This window comes from Zingiber officinale, chromosome 6B (assembly GCF_018446385.1).
Source record: "Zingiber officinale cultivar Zhangliang chromosome 6B, Zo_v1.1, whole genome shotgun sequence".
Lineage (NCBI taxonomy): Eukaryota > Viridiplantae > Streptophyta > Magnoliopsida > Zingiberales > Zingiberaceae > Zingiber > Zingiber officinale.
Window position 1 is genome coordinate 23,800,507 of NC_055996.1, and position 20,107 is coordinate 23,820,613.

General features: G+C 34.5%; 1 protein-coding gene and 1 pseudogene across 1 annotated transcript; both read left to right on the top strand.

Annotated features, from left to right (window-relative positions):
* Positions 1–2,432, top strand: LOC121990842. The gene is made up of 2 exons (XM_042544904.1): positions 1–848; positions 1,001–2,432. The coding sequence occupies exons 1-2, from the start codon at positions 1–3 to the stop codon at positions 2,430–2,432; spliced, it is 2,280 nt and encodes a 759-aa protein (XP_042400838.1).
* Positions 2,433–4,595: 2,163 nt separating this feature from the next.
* Positions 4,596–8,168, top strand: LOC121990843 (annotated as a pseudogene).
* The last annotated feature ends 11,939 nt before the right edge of the window (positions 8,169–20,107 follow it).

Genomic DNA, 20,107 nt, shown 5'->3' on the forward strand with positions numbered 1-20,107 from the left:
ATGAAAATGTCACAAACAATTGATGCATTCTTCAAAAGAAAGAATGATGAAATTCGAGCTTCTCAATCAAATCCAACTACAAATATTGATCATTTGAATTTTGAAAGTCGTCCTGCTAAATCTTTAAGAGTTGAAATCAATGAGAGATTTGATATTCAATCATTAGAGCGTGATCCAGGATTGCGACCACATATATGGGAGTACCCCATTGAAAAGCGTGATGAAGTTAGAAGAGCTTATATTAAAGTTGGTCCATATCAATATATGCTTTCAAAGTATCCAAAGTCTAGAAAAAAACATCCTCGCAGTTTTCAGGTATCGTGGTTTAAGTTATTCCCATCTTGGTTGGAATATTCTCCTACTGCAGATGCTGCATTTTGCTTACCATATTATCTATTCCATACTCAAGATAGACCTTCTGGATTAGATGCATTTACTATTAATAGGTTTCATTCATGGAAGAAGGTAAGAGATGGGAAAAATTATACATTTTTGGCACATATTGGAAAAGATCTCACTTCACCTCATCGAAATGCAAATGCTGAGAAAGCATGTGAAGATCTCATGAACCAACAAATACATATTGTACAAAGTTTTGAGAAGTTCACATCTCAAGAAGTTGCTGAAAATAAACTTCGTTTGAAAGCTTCAATTGAGGTGACTAGATGGCTTGTATTTCAAGGATGTTCTTTCAGAGATCATGATGAGTCCATTATATCAAACAATCGTGGAAATTTTTTAGAACTATTGAGTTTCATAGTCTCTTACAATGACAAAGTAGAAGAAGTTTTGAATAAAGCTCCACGAAATGCATCATATACATTACCAACAACACAAAAACAAATTTTGTAAGTCTTGGTCGCTAAAGTCAAGAATGTCATTCGAGAAGAAATTGGTGATGCAAAATTCTGTATCATGGTTGATGAAGCTCGAGATGAATCTAAAAAGGAGCAAATGTCAATTGTCTTGAGATTTGTTGACAAAGATGGCTATGTGCAAGAGGCTTCTTTGGAGTTGTTCATATTAAAGACACCATAGCATCAACATTGAAAGAATGTATCTTTTTTGTCCTATCTTATCATACTCTTGATGTTCAAAATATTCGAGGGCAAGGTTATAATGGTGCAAGCAACATGCGTGGTGAATGGAATGGATTGCAAGCTTTAATTTTAGGTGAATGTCCTTATGCTTACTATGTTCATTGTTTTGCACATCGTTTGCAATTGACACTAGTTGCTGCGTCGAAGGAAGTTATCCCAGTCCGTCATATTTTTACCAAGTTAAGCTCTATTATCAATGTCGTTAGTGCCTCATCTAAGCGTAATGATCAATTAAAAGTCACTCATGCCTCAAATATTGCTCATTTACTTAATATTAATGAGCTTGAAAGTGGGAAAGGACTTAATCAAATTGGTTCTTTACAAAGGGCAGGTGATACTCGTTGGAGTTCTCATTTGAAATCTATATCTAGTTTGATAAAGATGTTTAGTGCAACATGTGAAGTTTTATTGAATATCATTGATGATGGAACTACACCCGCTCAACGTGGAGATGCTGATGCAGCTTATGAGGTGCTAACTTCTTTTGAATTTGTTTTTATTTTGCATCTAATGAGGAAGATTTTGGAGATTTCTAATTTGCTCTGTCAAGCTTTGCAACTTCAGTCTCAAGATATTTTGAATGCAATGCATCTTGTTTCATCTACTAAGTTGCTCATTCAAAAATTGAGAGATGATGGATGGGATGAATTGGTTGCGGATGTGAAATCTTTCTGTCAAGCACTTAGTATACCTATACCGGATTTCAATGCTCAATATATTGCAAGAAGAGGAAGGGCTCGCCATCAACAAGATGAAATTACAGTAGATCATCATTACAGAGTTGATATTTTTAATGTAGTGATAGATTCTCAATTGCAAGAATTGAACAGCAAATTTAATGACAACACAGTGGAGTTGATTATTCTTAGCTCGGCATTAGATCCAAGGGAGATGCGCATTTCATTCAGAATTGATGATATTTGCAGATTGGTACAAAAGTTTTACCCCAAAGATTTTGCAGAATATGAGATGCTACAATTAAGAAATCAATTTGAGCATTTTGATCATGTGCGACAACTTCCTGATTTTAGAACATTGACAACTATTTCTGATTTATGCCAATGGTTGGTGAAAACTAGAAAGTCAGAAGTCTATCCACTTGTGTTTAGAGTCTTAACACTTATTCTCACACTTCCAGTTTCTACGGCTACCACAGAGCGATCTTTTTCTGCTATGAATATAGTCAAGACTAGGCTTCGTAATAAGATGGAAGACGAATTTCTTAATGATTGTTTGCTAGTGTATATTGAGAAGCAAATTGCTAAAAAGTTTAGTATAGATTCACTTGTAGATGATTTTCGTGATATGCAAGAGAGACGTTCTAAATTTTAATAGATTTATCTTTCTCATGTTTGTTATTGGCCCCCCCAATATCTGGTTCTGGCTCCGCCCCTGCTCGTAGGACTATACTTAATCAATTATACTTAATCATTGGAAATAAATAAATAAAATAAGGTTATTGAAAATTTCAATGATTGGGAACACATACTAAACAATCAATTAACAATTAATTAATTTTAATAATAATAATAATAATAATTCCTGTCAAAAGAAATCCTTATTCTATAAACGGAAGCTATGAGAGCTCAACTTATTCAATACTCAAGTTGGCAGTTACGTTTGGTTGAGCGTAATGTAATTAAGCTTGTAATGCAATTAAATTTGTAATGTAATGTAATGTAATCTTGATTACATTACTACGTTTGGTAATGAAATGCATGTAATCTTTGATTAAAAAGGTGATTACATTCTTTTGTTTGGTATCCATTATTTTTATAAGAATGTAATTCGTATTATTATAAAAAGATAAAAATATCCTACGACCTCTACTGGTGGACGCTACATCTCTGTTGAAGCTTGCGATGGTCGCTGCCGCTGATCGCAGGCCTCCATCGGTCGCCAGCTGCCGCCGTCGCCGATCGTCGTCGGCCGCCATCATCGATCGCCATCGCCGGTCGTTGCCAGCCGTCGTCATCAGCCGTTGTCGCCGGTTGTCGCCAGCCGTCGTCATCGGCCGTCGGCTGTCGCCTGCCGCTGCCGGTCGCCGCCGACCGCCGTCGTCGGCGGCCGCTAGTCACCGGCCGTCACTAGCGGCCGCCATTCGCGGTCGCCGGCGGGTGGCGGTGGGCGGTGGCAGAGGCGGCGGGCGAAGATGGGTGGCAACAGACTAGGGGTATATTTGACATTCAAATTTTTGTTAAAATGTGACCTTGTAATGTAATCGGATTACAATGTGTTTATTTTGTAATCTAGATTACAAAACTTTATTACATTTTGTAATCCAGATTACATTACATTACAAGTTAAAAATGAAACCAAACAAAATAATCAGCCTTATAATGTAATCTGGATTACATTACACGGTAGATTATACCCTACCAAATGCAGCCTTGAATGCTTATGCCTCTCACTAAAAAGTTCTAAAGAGAAGGTTTATCATGACTTATAATTATAATTTATAGTGCTTCTATTTTTTTTTTTTTTTATAACACAGATGTCTAATTTTTACGATCCAACTAATTTCAAAGATGACTAATTCAATTCTATAGAAGTTTTTTATCGATATTCAGGATAAATTACAGAAGCACTTTTGTAGATTATCTACGGTAGACACCATAAATTTGTGCTGTCCTTGTACAACCATCCAATACCAAATTAATATTTCATTCATGAAGATAAACTTGGAGACCTTTTTGTCATCCATAGGTAAGTGTTTCTATTTTAAGTTTTAAAAGGCAATGGTTAACCAATCGTACAATATCAAAATTTACTTTTATCCCAAATGTATTCTCTTATCCAAAAGAATAAGCCAACTTGAAATGGTATGTGTACTTAAAAATAAATTGATATAAAATTGATAAATAGAATCGATAAAAATCTATTAATTTTGTTGATAATTGAATTAACTAATTTTTAAATTTTTAAAAAATATTAAAACTTTTTAATAAAAAAAATTCATCAGTTCAATAAAAAAAATTAAAATTCTCAATATTTTTTTATTTAATAAAAAATTAGTTTAATTGAATTTTAAAATTCATAACCAACCTATTTTAATAAAATAATCAATATTAAAAAAATAAACTTTTGAATAGATTGAATCAAAATTTTAAATTAATTTGTTTAATTATTTTAATTGAATCAAATTCTATTGAGCATCCACGCCAACTTCCCCAATACAGAATTTACCTTAAATTTTACATTTTATATAAAAAATATTTTAAAAAATTTATTGGCCAATGAAAAGTGAATATTATACTGGGAGAGAGAAAAAATAAAAAAAATAGAAGAAAGAGAAGAAAATAATAAAAAAATAAAAGACAATGGAAATTTTATAGTAATTGATGTAGTGTGCAGTAAAAATTAATTGTCTAAATTTAATAAAATGGATGATTTATTTTAAATTTTAGAAATATTATAAATAAATTGATATGAATGCCCTTACCTGAAATTAATTTTGAGGTGTTAATTAAGGGAGTGAGTGAGTGAGAGGAAACGATGGATCCTCTCCAAGGTCTGACAAATGAAGGGGGGTGTATCTAATGTTGGACTTTTAATTTCTTTGAATGACTTTTGTAGATTTTAAAAGTCTAGGTGTATTCAATCTAGACTTATTTATAAATTTTATAGAAATCTAGTGGTATCCAAATTAGATTTTTATAGAGTTTTAAAAAGTCATGTGATATTCAAACTTGACTTTTTAAAACTCTATGAAAATCTTTTGGTATCCAAAGTTTCAATAGATTTTCATGGATTCTTTTAGAAATCCTTGGATATAAATTTTAACTAATAAGAGCTCTCCAAAATACTTGGTACAATTTTAAAAATAAAATAAAAAGTCTTCTCCTCATCCTTGAGATTTCTATAGACCTCAAATCGCTTTAATTTTTTACAAATAAGTCATTTCTCTTCCCACTCCTCTATTTTGATTATTTCTTTGATCTTAAAGGCCCTGTCATTGTTCAACTTCTCGTTGACCTGCATCAACTTCTCAACATGCATTTCAGGCGAAGCTGAGAGTCCTCTGAAATGTTGTTCTTCAATGTTATAACGGTAAAATAATGGATCATAACAACTGGAACGGAACAGCAGCCGCTTGCAGCCTTTTCTCCAGCAATGAATCATGGCGGGGGGCTGCAGGCGGAGATTTTTTCTCTGATTACTAGTGATGGGAAACAATGAGTGTCATCCGATGAAGCCTGCGATGCGCCGGAAAGGAGGAAAACAAATAGAAAAATTGTTTGAGGTATCCGGTGATGCTTCCATCGACTACTTGCGAGCAGGTTGAAGTCAAAGTCAATTTAGACGGTGGCGCTGTGCGTGGAGGGAAGAGAAACATGAGAAAGTAGGTTTTAATATAAAATATATATTAATAAATGAAATTAATTCTCAAGTTAATTAATAGATAATTTAATAAAGTTTAATGAAATTTTACCTAAAAATATTTTATAAAATTTATTAAAATTTAAAAATTCTTAAATAAATTTTATATTTTTTTATTTATTTATTTTAATAATATTACTACTAATAAAATTAATAATATTATTATTAATTTTATTACTAATCAATTTAACATTTTATTAAAAGTTTGACCAAATTAAAGAGTTGATCAACATTTAAAGTTAATTTGAATCAAAATTATAAATAAAAATATTTAAAATTATTATAATATTGTTGGATTTAAAATTATATTATTAAAGTTTTTTTTTTAAATTGAGACGTTATCTTCTCTTTATTTTTAACCAAAACAAGATAAAAGTATAAAAAGTTTAAAAAGTTTTTTATGGACAAGTATGCTATTTATTATTTTATTAAAAAATAAATTTAATTAGGTATTTTAAGTTTTGTTTGAAAATAAATATCGTACGAGATCATGACCGCCTACGCTTTTCCAAGATTGAATACACTCCCTTAAATCCACAAGTTTCCGTGAAATTTACAAATGCTTGTAAAAATCTTGCAAAAAAGTCTATAAAACTTCATGGAATTCTTTTCACAACTATATAAGACTCTATAAAAGTCAATAAAAATCTATCAACTCCACAAAAGTCTATCATTAAAAAAAGTCAATGAAAGTCATTCAATCTCTTGATTGAATACACCCCCGGAAGATTTGTTAATTAGACCGTTTATGGAGATAAGCTAGTCTAAATTTCTAATCTTCTCCCATTTGGGCTTGGGATTTTAATAAATAACTTATAGCACCCTCAACTCCATATTAAACGAGTTTGTTTACTCTAGAAAAAAATAATTATTAAATTTATTTTATACTTTAAAATTTTAATAATTTATCTAGATTTTTAAAATTAATAAATCTCAACTAAAAGAGTGTTTATCGTAAGTACCCCGTGATAGTTTTGATATGATCAACTAAGTCAAGTTAGGTTATGTTGTGTTTTGATCCTTGTATCTAAGTGTGCAGAAACTTAGGAACACAGGAAATCTGAGCGAAAGACACAACAGACGAGAAGGATGGCACGGGAGAGAGTTGACAGACTTGATGTGTCTGAGGGATGAGGTGTTGCGGAAGAGTATGCTGGCGGAAGAGAAGGAAGCACGCGACATTTTTGAGGAAGAAGAAGCTAAAGCGGAAGCTTCCTCCAGGAGAATGCCAGAAATTGGGTTCAGGTGAGCCATATTCTGGATGGCCAAAATCACCCAAGAGAGTGGAGCCACAACAGAAGCCCGGACAGAAAGTCTAGTCTAGGCACCTGGAGTGATTCCGAGCGCCCAGAGTCCGAGCGCCCGGAGCTACTTCGGGCACCCGGACACTACAACAAAATCCTCATTTAACAACACTGAAACGACAACGGTTTTATGTCAAATCGTTGTTGTTTTACCTTTTAACAACGGTTTTAACAAAAATCGTTGTCTTTTTGCAGTTTTTTTTGGCCTACGACAACGGTTTCTAAAAATCGTTGTCTATTTATGTTTTTTTGGAGCTACGACAACGATTTTTAAAGGCTACGACAACAGTTTTTGAATACTGTTGTCTTTGTGCGCTTTTTTGGAATTACAACAATGGTTTTGAAAACCGTTGTCTATTAAGTGGATATTGAATACCGGTGTTTTTTTTCTTCGCCATTTTTTTCCCCTTCGCCAATTTTTGCCGCCGCATTCTCCCCCTTTACCTTCTCGATCCCTAAGCATTTCCGTCCCTCTTTTCTCACAATCTCTCGCTCACCGGAGCCGTGCATGAGCAGCAGCCGCCGGGAAGAGCGATCGCAGGGTGACAGCGAGGGCAAAATAACAGGCGGACTAACCTACAAAGGAGATATCTTGACTTCACATCTCCGCTCTTCCATGAGGTACGAAGAAGATCAGGACCCTGTGAGTGATCTGCTTCGAAACCCTACTCTTGTTCCATTCATTACATATGGCTCGGTCTTTGGATTTACCCTTCTGGATTTTGCACACTTTTTCAAGAGATCAGCAGGTTGTGGACTTTAAGAAAGTGGATGCCCATGTTCACCAGTTCAAAGGCAGTAGTGCCAGGTTTTCGTTCTTTGTTTTCTTCCCCTTGTTCATTTTTAAAGCAGATATGCTTTAGATCCTCAAGATTTGGCTTTTGCTCATGGAAACTAGCTACTAACAAGATGATACTTGCAACTGATTCAAAATCCCTTTTTTTCCTTCACCTTGCAGCATTGGTGCCCAAAGGGTTAAAAAATGTCTGCATGGCCTTCCGCAATTATTGCGAGGAAATGGACCACGAAGGGTTAGTTTGTCTTCATAGTCACTCAATTTGAATCATCTAGTGACTTGTTGTCAAAAAATTTGTTTGTGTAGATGCCTCACATGTCTCCAGCAACTTAAGCAGGAGTATTTTCTGGTGAAGAACAAGTTGGAAACTTTATTTAAGGTAATGATCATGTAGCTTTGGTTGGAGGTATTCTTGGTAATGCCATGAATCTTATACTAAAATTTTGTATGGTAGCTGGAGCAGCAGATTGTGGCTGCTGGTGGATCAATCCCCATGATGTGGTAGTTCTACTTGTTGAGTGTCTTGTTAAGAGGTGGTGGTAGGAAGTGATGTTCAGGTTCTTTGTTCCTTACCATATGCTATGTGCATTCTTTGTTGTTCTCCTGTTTCACTTGTCCCACTCATGGGAAAAACATCAAACATCTCCTTTTAGTAGTGGATTTACAGGATGCTAATTAATGATGTTTATCTCCCTTCATGATGTAAATTGACTCTGCATGCACCATTTTATGGCAAAAGCTCCATTTTATGTAATGATGTGGTTGGTAAGACTTGTTTATCTTGTGTACTTTTTGAATGATCTGGAGGTTTTCATGATAATTCAATTATGGCCAGGCACTACACAAGTAAATGAGATAGAACTGACTGCTGTCCTTTCATTTGTGATCTCATGCCTCTCTATTCATATACAAGTTCTAAAGTAGACACTTTCCTAGAGCTTTTGCAATATGTTTTTTTTCCTACTACACTTTAGTTTAAAAACTTATGTTTTACTTATTTGGATAATAGGAATTTAATATCAATCGTTAAAACATATCAAAAAATATCACTACTTATGATATATCAATGGATTATAATCAATTTACTCATCCGGTTAATTGATACCGAGAACATAATTTAAATCAATTGGATCATATTTGGCATATATCAATTTTGTCCCCATTTATTTTATTTTTCATAATTTAATTTTGAATTGATACATGTGGTTCCAGGTTGGTAAGCACATCCTTGTGTTGACTTTAGAGATTGAAAATTGATGTAATTAGCATGTTTTTCTGGTGCTATAATCCAATGATATAATTTATTCTTCCAATGCGAGTAAACATTGTCAGATTCCTTTATCCTCCGTTATGTATCAGATTTCTTATGATTATTTCTAATTGCCTTCTCAATTTTCTGGTCGTAGAGATCGAGCGGATCGAAGAAATACTTGCAATGTCGAATGGAAAGGTTAGTTTGCATCTAGTTTAGCTTTTTACCTCTTAATGGAACATTCTTGAGATAGAAATGAGTGTAAAATAAGTCTGTTAATATCTTAATTGTCTCGGAAGAAGTCAATTGTGTCACTTGTGCTGGGCTACTATATAATTTGAATACTTAATTCTATATTTTTCCCTCTGCTTGACATTATAATTGTTTTTCTTTGAAAGTGCCCTTAATCTTAGTCCTTCATCTCCTATTGACTTTATTCATAGATTATTAGTCTTGATGAAGCTCATACGGTCATACCTCTTGGGTGCTTGACAGATAAGTAGATTAGAAATCTTTGTTTTCTTAAATACACTAATGGTTTTATTTTGTTTCCAGAAACTTGATGGTGAAACAAGACCTATCAGAGCTTAGTTTTTGCAATGCTACAACGGATTTATCCGAGAATCCCTTATCCCTCCTTTGAGATAATAATTGTTGATTAAGAATCACCCACTAGTGGGAATTACACGAAGCCCTTGATTAAGTTGTATCCGCTATTGCTTGAATAAGTTGATTTAAGTTGCAAGTTGAGCCTGCACTTTCACTAAGACTAGAAACTTTATCCTTTAATCAAGTAGTAGCTTCTTGATGGAGTTTATTTAGCATATGAAACACATTTAAGATTTATGTCTGTTGTTCAATGTTTTTTTTAACCTCATACTTGTTATAATTTTTGGTTTGCAATGCATTGGACCTTATTTAACATTGTTTAAATTTTAAAGTATGTATTTAAATAGATATATAACAAGTAGCCTTATTGAAGAAACTACAGTGCCAAAGAGGAACATTATTGCAGTCATTCAAAGGTTCAATATCCAAGTTAGCAATTTGACTCAAGTAAGTTTTACAATAGCTTCTTTATATAACTATATTTACATGTTAGATTTTCCCTTGAACTGTTGTCAATCAATAGAATAATGATGCACTACCATGATCTCATCTACCAATTCTCTTTAAATGCTCTCTGATGTCGATCTCTCCATTCACTCATTTTAGCACCAACAAAGAGCTAGCTTCATATACATCAACAATCACCCTATTCTTTAGGTAAGATATATAGATAGACTTTTATTTTTTAAATTTTCTTCTATACCTGTGCTATCGATGTTGTTTTCTTACATGTAGAACTACAATGAACAGAAAGAAAGGTAGCAGTATTCAGATCGACATTTGCTTGCCGCCAAACGCAACACCACAATCAGAAAGCATGAAGAAGTCTACCAAGGATCATAATGGCAAAGCCACGATACCAATGAGGAAATTGATAATGGAAGTGTGGGAGTTTGCCAGAGAGGACACAAACAGGGTGACCTTTTCCCTACATGGCATGAACCACCATTAAAAGTTTCTAGTCTTTTGGATATTGTTCATTAGTTGTAAATAGAGTTTATTTATTTATTTGTATTGGGATAAATTTTATTTGAACATGAGATATGTTTCTTCTTTTGTGATTGTAATTCTTGTATAACTAACATTTTGAATGATATTGATGTGGGAATATTCTTTCTTGATTATGATTCTTTATTATATATTTAAATTGAAATATGATATATTGGTATTAAAAGATAATAATTTAAAAGACAACAGTTTAAAATCATTATTATTGTTTATCACCCTCAAAGACAACGGTTAAAAGTCGTTGTCGTAGCCCCAAAAACAATTGTAACTTGCAGAAAAATGCTCTAATTAACAACAATTTTAAACCGTTATCTTTTCATTCAAAGACAATGGTTTAAAACCGTTGCAAAACTGTTGCCTTTTCAATCAAAGACAACGGTTTAAAACCGTTGTCGTAGCCCGCCACTTTTAACAACACTGCCAATTACAACGGTTTTAAAGGGCTACGACAACGGTTTTTAACCGTTGTCTTTTAATGTTTTTGTTGTATTGGGACCACTTTGGTCCAGTTGGGGCGCCTTAACCTCTTCAGCTTTGTGGATCAAATCAGCAAGGGTTCGGGCGCCCGGAGAGGGATAAAATTTTATCCCGCACCTGTTACGTAGTCGTTTGTGAGAACATAAGAGTTGCTATGCTGGGGGCGCCCAAAGAGGGTCTGAGAGCTCGGACTGTGCCACATCAGTAAACGGTCATTTTCGACCAGTGGGCTATAAATAAAGCTTTGGTCTTCTCCATTTCGAACAACACACCCTGTACTTTGAAATTTATTCAGTCTTTAATTTCCTAGTTTTATTTTCGTGTACAAGGCTTCTCCTCTTCTGACGTTTTGTTTGAGAAGGAGATCTTCATAGTGAGCTTATCTTCCTTGGAGCAGCAATCTTCTGATTGCCAACCAAGTAAAAAATTGGTGTGTCTCGTACTTATTTTAATTTCATTATTCCCTTTTCATTAAGTGTGTAATTGTGTTAAGTCTGACTGTTTGAGAAAGGTATTCATTGTTTTAATTGTGAAGGGCAATTCACCCCCTCTTGCCAGCTGTAACGGATCAACAATTAGTATCAGACTTCAACCACTTTAGAAGAACTAACCATCGATCAATGCACAAAAGATGATGGCCGGAACAAGCATCCATCCACCGAAGTTCGAGAGAGACTTCACACACTGGAAGAAGAAAATAGAGGTACATTTTAAAATTGATTTAGATTATTGCTTATTTTAAAAAATAGTTTTGCAGTACCTACAGACAACAACGGTAAGTTAAAGAAAGAAGAAAGCTGGACAAGAAAGAACAAGCCAAGTTCGTGGCCAACGGAAAATAGAATTTCATCTGCTAAGCATTTTGCCACCTCAAAAGGTAAACAGAATCGGAGTCTACGAATCTGCAAAAGATCTCTGGGAAAAATTCCTACAGCTTCATGAAAGATCCTCCGAAGCCAAGCTCATAAGAAGAGATCTACTTCGGAATCAACAGATGAATCTACGACTAAAGGAAGGTAAAACATTTCCTTAACTCCACCCTAAGCTAAAGGAGCTAATCACCGAACTCACGAATCTCGGAGAAAACGTAACCAATCGAGATTTACTAAGGTATGTGTCTAACGCTTTTCCTAGAACTCTTGAATGGTCAACTCTAGTAGATGTATATTACATCTCTAGAGACTTAGAAGTAAGTAATTTAGAAGAACTATTTTCTACTTTTGAAATTCATGAGTCTAGATGTGCATATTTAAAGGAGTCAAAACAGAATATTGCTTTAAAGGGAAAAAAAATGGCCAAACCAGATTTCGAAACATCTCTTGACAATGACGAAGCACGTTTATGGTAAGAAAGTTTTAAAAGTTTGTTAGAACTAATAAATTCAATCAAGTGCAAACTAAAAGAAGAAAAAGGAAAGTGAGGTGCTATCACTACAATGAGGAAGAGTACATCAAATATAACTGTCCAAAACTAAAGAACAAGGAGAAAGACAAAAAGCTGACCCAGACAAAGCACAGAAATCTAAAGGCGATGTGTAACGAAACATCATCAGAGTTGGAGATCGAAGCCCACACTGGACTTGCACTAATGGCAAGTCACCAAGAAGAATATGAAGCAAGCTCATCCAAAATGAGCATCGAGAGCATCAATGAAGGGAGAGTAACTTCAGAAGGAAGCAGTACTATAGGGGAAGCTTCAAATGACGAAATCAATAAGGTAAGTCAAGTACGGTCTCTACCTCCTGACCAGTTATATAAATTTATCAAAATATTATCTAAAAATTTATGTCAACTAGAAAATGATAATAAAAGACTATTAAAAGAAAACAAAGAACTAAAAACAATTTTAGTAAAATTGTGTCAACTAGAAGATTTCGACAATATAAAAATAGAAAATTAAAAATTAAAAGAACAAATAGAAAATTTGAAAAATTCTGCATGTTCAAATATTGCTATTTCAAATTAAGGACTAAATTAGTATTTTAGATATCATAAGGGTGAAATTAGAAAATTATTATAAAAATATATTCCTAGAAAGTTTTTTATTAACTCAGTAGGAAGAAACCTATATTAGGTTGTAAAATCATGGTTAGATTAGATTCTTATACATGCCTAACTTTTAATTTGATTTAATATATATATTTTTTATTTAGAATTGACTAAATAAAGTGTTTCATATAATTACTATTTGAAATTAATTTGATCTTAATTTTTTCGAGAACAAGGATTCCATCACTTATTTGTAGAAAATTTTTCAAAAAATTTTTGAATGTTGAATTATTTCTTATGAATATTTTAACAAAAATTATTTTTTTAATTCAAAAATATTTTGTAGAGTTATTTTTGTAAACTTTATTTTTTTGTGAATACTTATCATGTTATCTATCAAAAGAAAAAAAATTAAATTTTTTTTATTGTTATTGAATTTTCTATGAATTTTTTATAAAATATAAATTTTTAATATTAAAAATTTCAAACATTTAATTTTTGAAAATTTATTTTTTTTGAAAAGATACTTGCTCTATTACATTCTCAGAAAAGAGGCAGGATCTCCTGAACCACTGTTTGTGGTCCAAGGGATGTGCCACTCGTATTTACGGCCGGATCGTGGCCGCGATCCGCGATCCGGCCGCAAATGGTTGCGATCCCTTCCTGAGTTCACCGTCCCCATCAGGTTTCAGTTTTTGTTCGGAGTGGGTGGTCGGAGGCTGCCCGGAGGACACCCTCACTCACGCCCAATAACCTGGCCACTTATCCATCACCGGAGGCCTCCGGACGGCCTCCGACTACCCACTCCGAACAAAAATTATAACCTGGTGGGGACGGTGAACCTAGGAAGAGATTGCAACCATTTGCGACCTGATCGCGGCCATGATCCGACCGTAAATACGAGTGGCACATCTTCTGGACCACAAAAAAGTGGCCCAGGAGATCTATGCTCCTCAGAAAAGTTTTTAGATTTTTCAAACTTAGAAACTATTTTTAAGTATTTTTTAAAGATAATATGTCTTTCTATAGAAAATAATTTATTACTGCTTAAATTAATTTTACTTTTTCGTGAAAATTTTATTTCTACTTGTAGGTTGACCGACGCGTTGGGGATAGAATTCTATCCCACTCCAAGCGTCCGGAACCCTTCCAGACGCTTGGAACATAGCTATAAATATAGCCCTAATTTCAGTAGTTCAGATAACAACTTGTAACTCCTTTCTTTCTATTCTACTATTAATTGTGAGCTGTTAACGTTGTAAGAGACTACTCCATCCGAAGGAGATCTTCATAAAGTGCGCTTCATTTTCCTTGGATTAGCAATCTTCTGATTGCAAACCAAGTAATTCTCCTTGTATCTTTGTCTATTTAATTAGTCTCTTAACTTTTATTACAAGTGTTCTTAATTAAGTTATAAGTTGAGAAAGGGTTGAGTTTGTTTGTGCAAGACAATTCACCCCTCCCCTCTTACCAGCCTCCAAGGGACCAACAAGTGGTATCAGAGCCAGGACACTTTAGAAGGACTAACCGCCGACCGAAGCAAAGAAACCAATGACCGAACCAAGCATCGTTTCACCAAAATTCGAGGGAGAATTCACACATTGAAAACGCTGAATGGAGGCATTTCTAAAAACTGACTTTGATATTCATTTAATAATCAAGTATGGTTTTGTAGTTCCTATGAATCAAAACGAAGAGGAGAAGGAGGAGAGTCTTTGGATGAAGAAAGAACAAAATGATTCCATAGCAAATAACAGAGCAGAATATCACTTGCTGAGTGTATTACCGCCTTAAGAACTCGATCGCATCAGGAGCTACTCGTCGGCCAAAGAACTATGGGAAAAATTCCTGGAACTCCACGAAGGTGCATCCGAAGCAAAGCTTATAAGACGAGACATACTTCATAACAAACTAACGAATATCTGTCTGGAACGAGGTGAGAAAGTAGCTGACCTACACGTGAAGGTAAAAGAACTAATCACCAGACTCGAAAACCTCGATGAAACGGTAACTAACTGGGACTCGGTATGCTACGGACTCAATGCCTTTCCCAGGACTCCAGAATGGATCTCGATAATCGACGCCTACTACATCTCAAGAGACCTGGAGGTAAGTACCCTAGAGGAATTTTTTTCTACTTTAGAATTATATGAAACCAGATGTGCAGGTACAACAAAAGAGTCAAGCCAGACTCTGGCGCTAAATGCAACCAAGAAGGATGAACCTGTGTCGGACTCAGAAGAAAATCAAGAAGCTTACATGGTAAGGAAATTCAGAAAATTCTTTAGATCTAGCAAATTTAAAGAAATATAGAACAGGAAAAATCTAATAAATAGAAAAAGGGTTCGATGCTACTAGTGTCAAAAGGAAGGACACATAAAAGAGGGTTGCCCAGAACTCAAGGAAAAAGACAAGATGCCCAAGTAAAACAAGTACAAGACTCTAAAGGCTACTTGGGACGACAGTTCATCATCTGAGTCAGAAATAAAAGAATATACCGAACTAGCACTAATGGTAAGCCATGAAGAGCAAAGTACCTCAAAAGCCAGTATCGATGAAAGGGGAGCGACTTCTAATGAATGCAGTGAAGCTGGGGGAGAATCAGGCTTTAAGTCTGATATGGTAAGTGAGGTATGCCTCTTACCTCCCGATCAACTCTATTTTGGTATTAAATCTATGGAAAAATCAAGGTGCAAGTTAAAAAATAAAAATAATAAATTAAAAAAAAATAAAAACTTAGAAATAAAAAGAATTTTGGTAAAATCATGTCTAATAGAAGATTTTGAAAAAGTAAGACTTGAAAATGCTAAATTAAAGGGACAAATAGAAAACTTAAAAAAAAATCTACATATTCAAATGTTTCTTCTTTAAATGTTAGAAACTATAAAGGATTAAATTGGTACTATAGATTTCACAAAGGTCAAATCAGAAAAGTAGCAAAATCTTATATCCCTAGAAAATACTTGATTAACCCTGTAGGAAGAAACATATATTGGGTTCCAAAAACTTATCTAAATTAAAAGTGAAATTAGAATTAGGGCTTTTAGATAAAAGATTAAATATTTGAATTCATTAAAAGACTTTATCTAGAAGTGGTTGATGATCCAATTGTAACACCCCAAATTTCATGATTTGGAGTCCCAAAAGACCTTATTAAAATCTAGAAATGCTATAGAAAATTCTAGAGATTTTTAGAAATTTTTAGAGTATTTTTACGTAATTTTTGAAGTTTGTTTGGTATTTTTACCAAGAGAAAGAAGTTTAAAAAAATATATATATAAAAGTGTTAAAGCTTGGTTTTGAACCCAAGAGCTCGAAACCGAACCAGATTTTAACAGACTCAGCCAACCAACTGGTCTACAAACGTTTTGTTAATTATATATGGAAGTGAAATATATTTAAGCTATAGTTGGAACGTTTAAAATAAATTGGAATAAAAAGTGCACGGTGGAAGAATCGAAGCCTAAACCTTTGATTCGGTTAAAAGCCGGCTAACCAACTGGGCTAGCAATTGTTACTTGATTAAGTAAAGGAAGAATTTTATTTAAGTAATAGAAGTTAATAGCAAGAAATAATAGGTTGCAGCCAGGATTTGAACCAATGCGCCGGGCCTTAAGCAGAACGCAGCCCACCAAAAGACCAGCCGAACTTTTCTTAACTAAATCTATATTGAAATATATTTAAGTAGTACTAGTTAACAGAAATATGGGAGTATTAAAAGGAGAACTTAGGTTTTAGCCGAAACCAAAATTTCCCCTCCTCTCTCACGCTCGCGTTCCGGCGGCCGGCGAGGGCGTTCTCCGAAGATTTCTTCACCATCGTGATCACCTTATCGAGGAGAACAAGTGGAGGTGAAGGAGTTGCCGAGAGCTTGAGTCCTCCGCAAGCCCTAGAAGTATTAGAAGCCACCTTCTTTGGCTGTAAGTCCTAGAACAAGAGGTAAGTTGCTACTCACCTGCAGTAGGATTGCTCCGAGATTTTCTTTCCTTGCTGCCGTGGTTTAAGGATTTTGGTTTTATGCTTATTGGCGTGAGTTAGATTTCTGAAGCATGTAGTAGGAGTAGTTTTCGGACTTGTTTTTCTTGATTTCGAATCATGCTGTAAAGATTATGCTTGTTCTTCTTGATTGTTGAAGCATGCTGTAAGGAGTTTTGTCTTTGAAGATTTCTGCCATGAGTGTTCTATAGGTTATCGCTTGATTTCTAATTCTTTTTGGAAGTTAGAATGTTGGAGCTATGTAGCCCTATCTTTGCATGATTGTCTATTCCTTTGTATCGAGAAGGTTAGTAGTTGTTTGAATTTTCCTTGTTCTCCGAGTTTGGAATGGTAACTTAAGGATAATGAGCAAGTGATTCTATTTCCTGTATGTTTTCTGTTCGAGTACTTTGTCAGAGAAGGTTATTAGGTTTGTTCTTCATATCTAATTTGTATAAGGATTATTCTCTTTTATTAGCAGCAGTAATCTTTCTTATTGCTTTGCTTAGTTGGAAATAATTTAGGATGTGTAGATTTATTGAGTTATTGTTCTTGAATATGCAGATTTATTTTCCAGTTTTGTTTGCTATGAGTTAAGCTTAAGATGCAGATTTTTGATAAGCTTAGTATGCAGACCTTAGATAAGCTTAGTATGCAGATTTTGTTAAGCTAGTATGCAGAATTTGTTGAGTTAGTATGCAGATTTTGTTAAGCTTAGTATGCAGATTTTAGATAAGCTTAATATGCAGATTTTAGTTAAGCTTAATATGCAAATTTATGTTTAAACTTGTATGCAGATTTTGTTTAAGCATTGCAATGTTAGAATTTGTTTAAACATTTCAGTTTTGTAAGAAGCATTCTTTTATAAGAAAAGTATAAGAAAGATTAAGAAAAGAAAGAAAAGGGCCAAGGCCTTAAGTAAATCCCAAAGTCAAGACTTTAGGGATTTTGGCACACAAGGTGCTAAAGAAAATGCCGAGGCATTATATAGAAGTATTAAAAGATAACAAGTATTTTACTTTTATCAGTGACACTGTGTTGGACTCTCTGTCCTTGGGCTGGGCTCCCATAGTCGTCCCTAGGTTTAGATAACCTAGTAGTAACGGCTCGGCCTCGCCACCCCAACCTATTAGGGAAAGCGCATAAGATGGTACTATGCCTGGGCCCAAGAAGAAGTTGATTATTATTTTGAAGTATTATAAGTATAAGTTTTTTGAACAAGTAAAACGAGTTTTACATAAACATAAAGTATTAAAGATTAAGTTAGAACAAATGAAATAAGTTTCATATAGTTCTAAAAATCAGTAAATTTAGTTCTTTATTCTACCATGTTTATCTAGTAGATGAGTAGTTTTCATGTTTACCTATTAGATGAGCAGCATGATTAACTAGTAGAACTACATGAGTAGATTCCTTAGCTTTTCTTTGCTATTAGTTTGACATGAGCAGTTATGTTTATGCTTTATTTCTTTTTAGAGCATATAGTTTTTAGTTCTTTTCGTATACATGCACATTCGTGATTTTGTGAGTTAGATAGCGCTTACTAAGCAAATTTTGCTTATAGACTACACTTCCTCTTACTGCAGATACAGGAAAGGAAAAGATATAGGAAGGAAGGCGACAAGGTGGCGCGGATGGTGTGTGATGCCAGGACTATGGAAGCCTTGGGATTTAGTTTAAGAATTTATTAAGATTGTCATTTATTAAGAATGTATTAGATGAGTCATTTAGTCTTCCGCTGTTAGTTAATTGTATGTTTTTATTTTGTTTCCGCTATTCATTACTTGCCTGATTTGATTTCATTAAACTGCGTGGTGATGTTATTCTTTTTGTGTGTTTGATATGTGTTCCAGCCGCCTGTGGCTGTGTATATTATGTTATGTATTAATGATTATGGTCACCGGTACAAGGGAGACTCTGCCGGAATTTTTCGGTAGGGTTTCCATGTGATTTTTAATAATACCGGTTAAGTAGAGTTAGTAGTTAAGTAACGGTCATCCTTAGAGAGTAGTAGTAGTAAGAAGGGTGGTCGTTATACCAATAACCAAGAAAGTCTAATGTCTCTCCACAGCCTGGAAGTCAATTTCTGAATTGAATATTTAATTGACAAACTGATAAGCATAAAATATTTAAATGCTTTCAATTTTTGTCAATAGTTTATCATTTATTAAAATATATTTACTTGACCTGCAAATTTCACTTAGAAATTTTTTAATTGTAAATTTCATTTAAAACTTATTTTGCTTACCCTTAGATTTTATTGAGTACCCCAGTTTTTTTTTGTGATCAAAGGGGGAGAAGGGAAGGGAAGATTAAGTCTAAGGGGAGGTAGTTCAAATTTAAATTATAATTTTTTTTATTATTGCATAATTGCAACTTTACTTACTTGGTATCACAATTTTATTATCTTTACTTTATGATTGTTTTACCCTAACTTAACTTGGATTGCTCATATCAAAAAAGTGAGAGATTGTTGGAACTCCAAGGTTATTTTGGTATGATCAACCAAGTTAGGTTAAGTCCTGTTTTGGTTTGATCCCTGTATTTAAGTGTGCAGGAACTTAGGAGCACAGGAAGTCAAGCGGAAGATGCGGCAAGCGAGAAGGACGGCACGGGATAGAGCCGAGAGGCTCGATACGTCCAAGGGACGAGATGTCGTGGAAGAGTACACCGATAGATGAGAAGAACGTATGCAACATTCGAGGGATGAGAAGCTGAAGTAGAAGTTTGCTCGAGAAGAAGGTCAGAAATTGAGTTCGGGTGAGCCCTATTCCGATAGCCGAAATCACCCAAGTGAGCGGAGTCGGAGCGGAAGACTTGGACCGAGGCGAGCAAAATCGGAGCAGAGGGCCTAGGCTGAAAAAAGTCAACCATGTTGACTTTGGTGGTTCGGTAGCTCGGATCTATTCCGGGCGCTCGAAACTCAAATTTTATCAAGATCGACATGTATGTTGACCAACGTGTCGGGGATAAAATTCTATCCCACTCCAGGCGCCCGGAACAGAGCTATAAATATAGCCATAATTTCAGTAGTTGAGATAGCAACTTGTAATTCCTTTCTTTCTGTTCTATTATTAATTGTGAACTGTTAACGTTGTAAGAAGCTACTCCGCCCGAAAGACATCTTCATAAAGTGCACTTCATTTTCCTTGGATTAGCAATCTTCTGATTGCAAACCAAGTAATTCTCCTTGTTTCTTTGTCTATTTAATTAGTTTC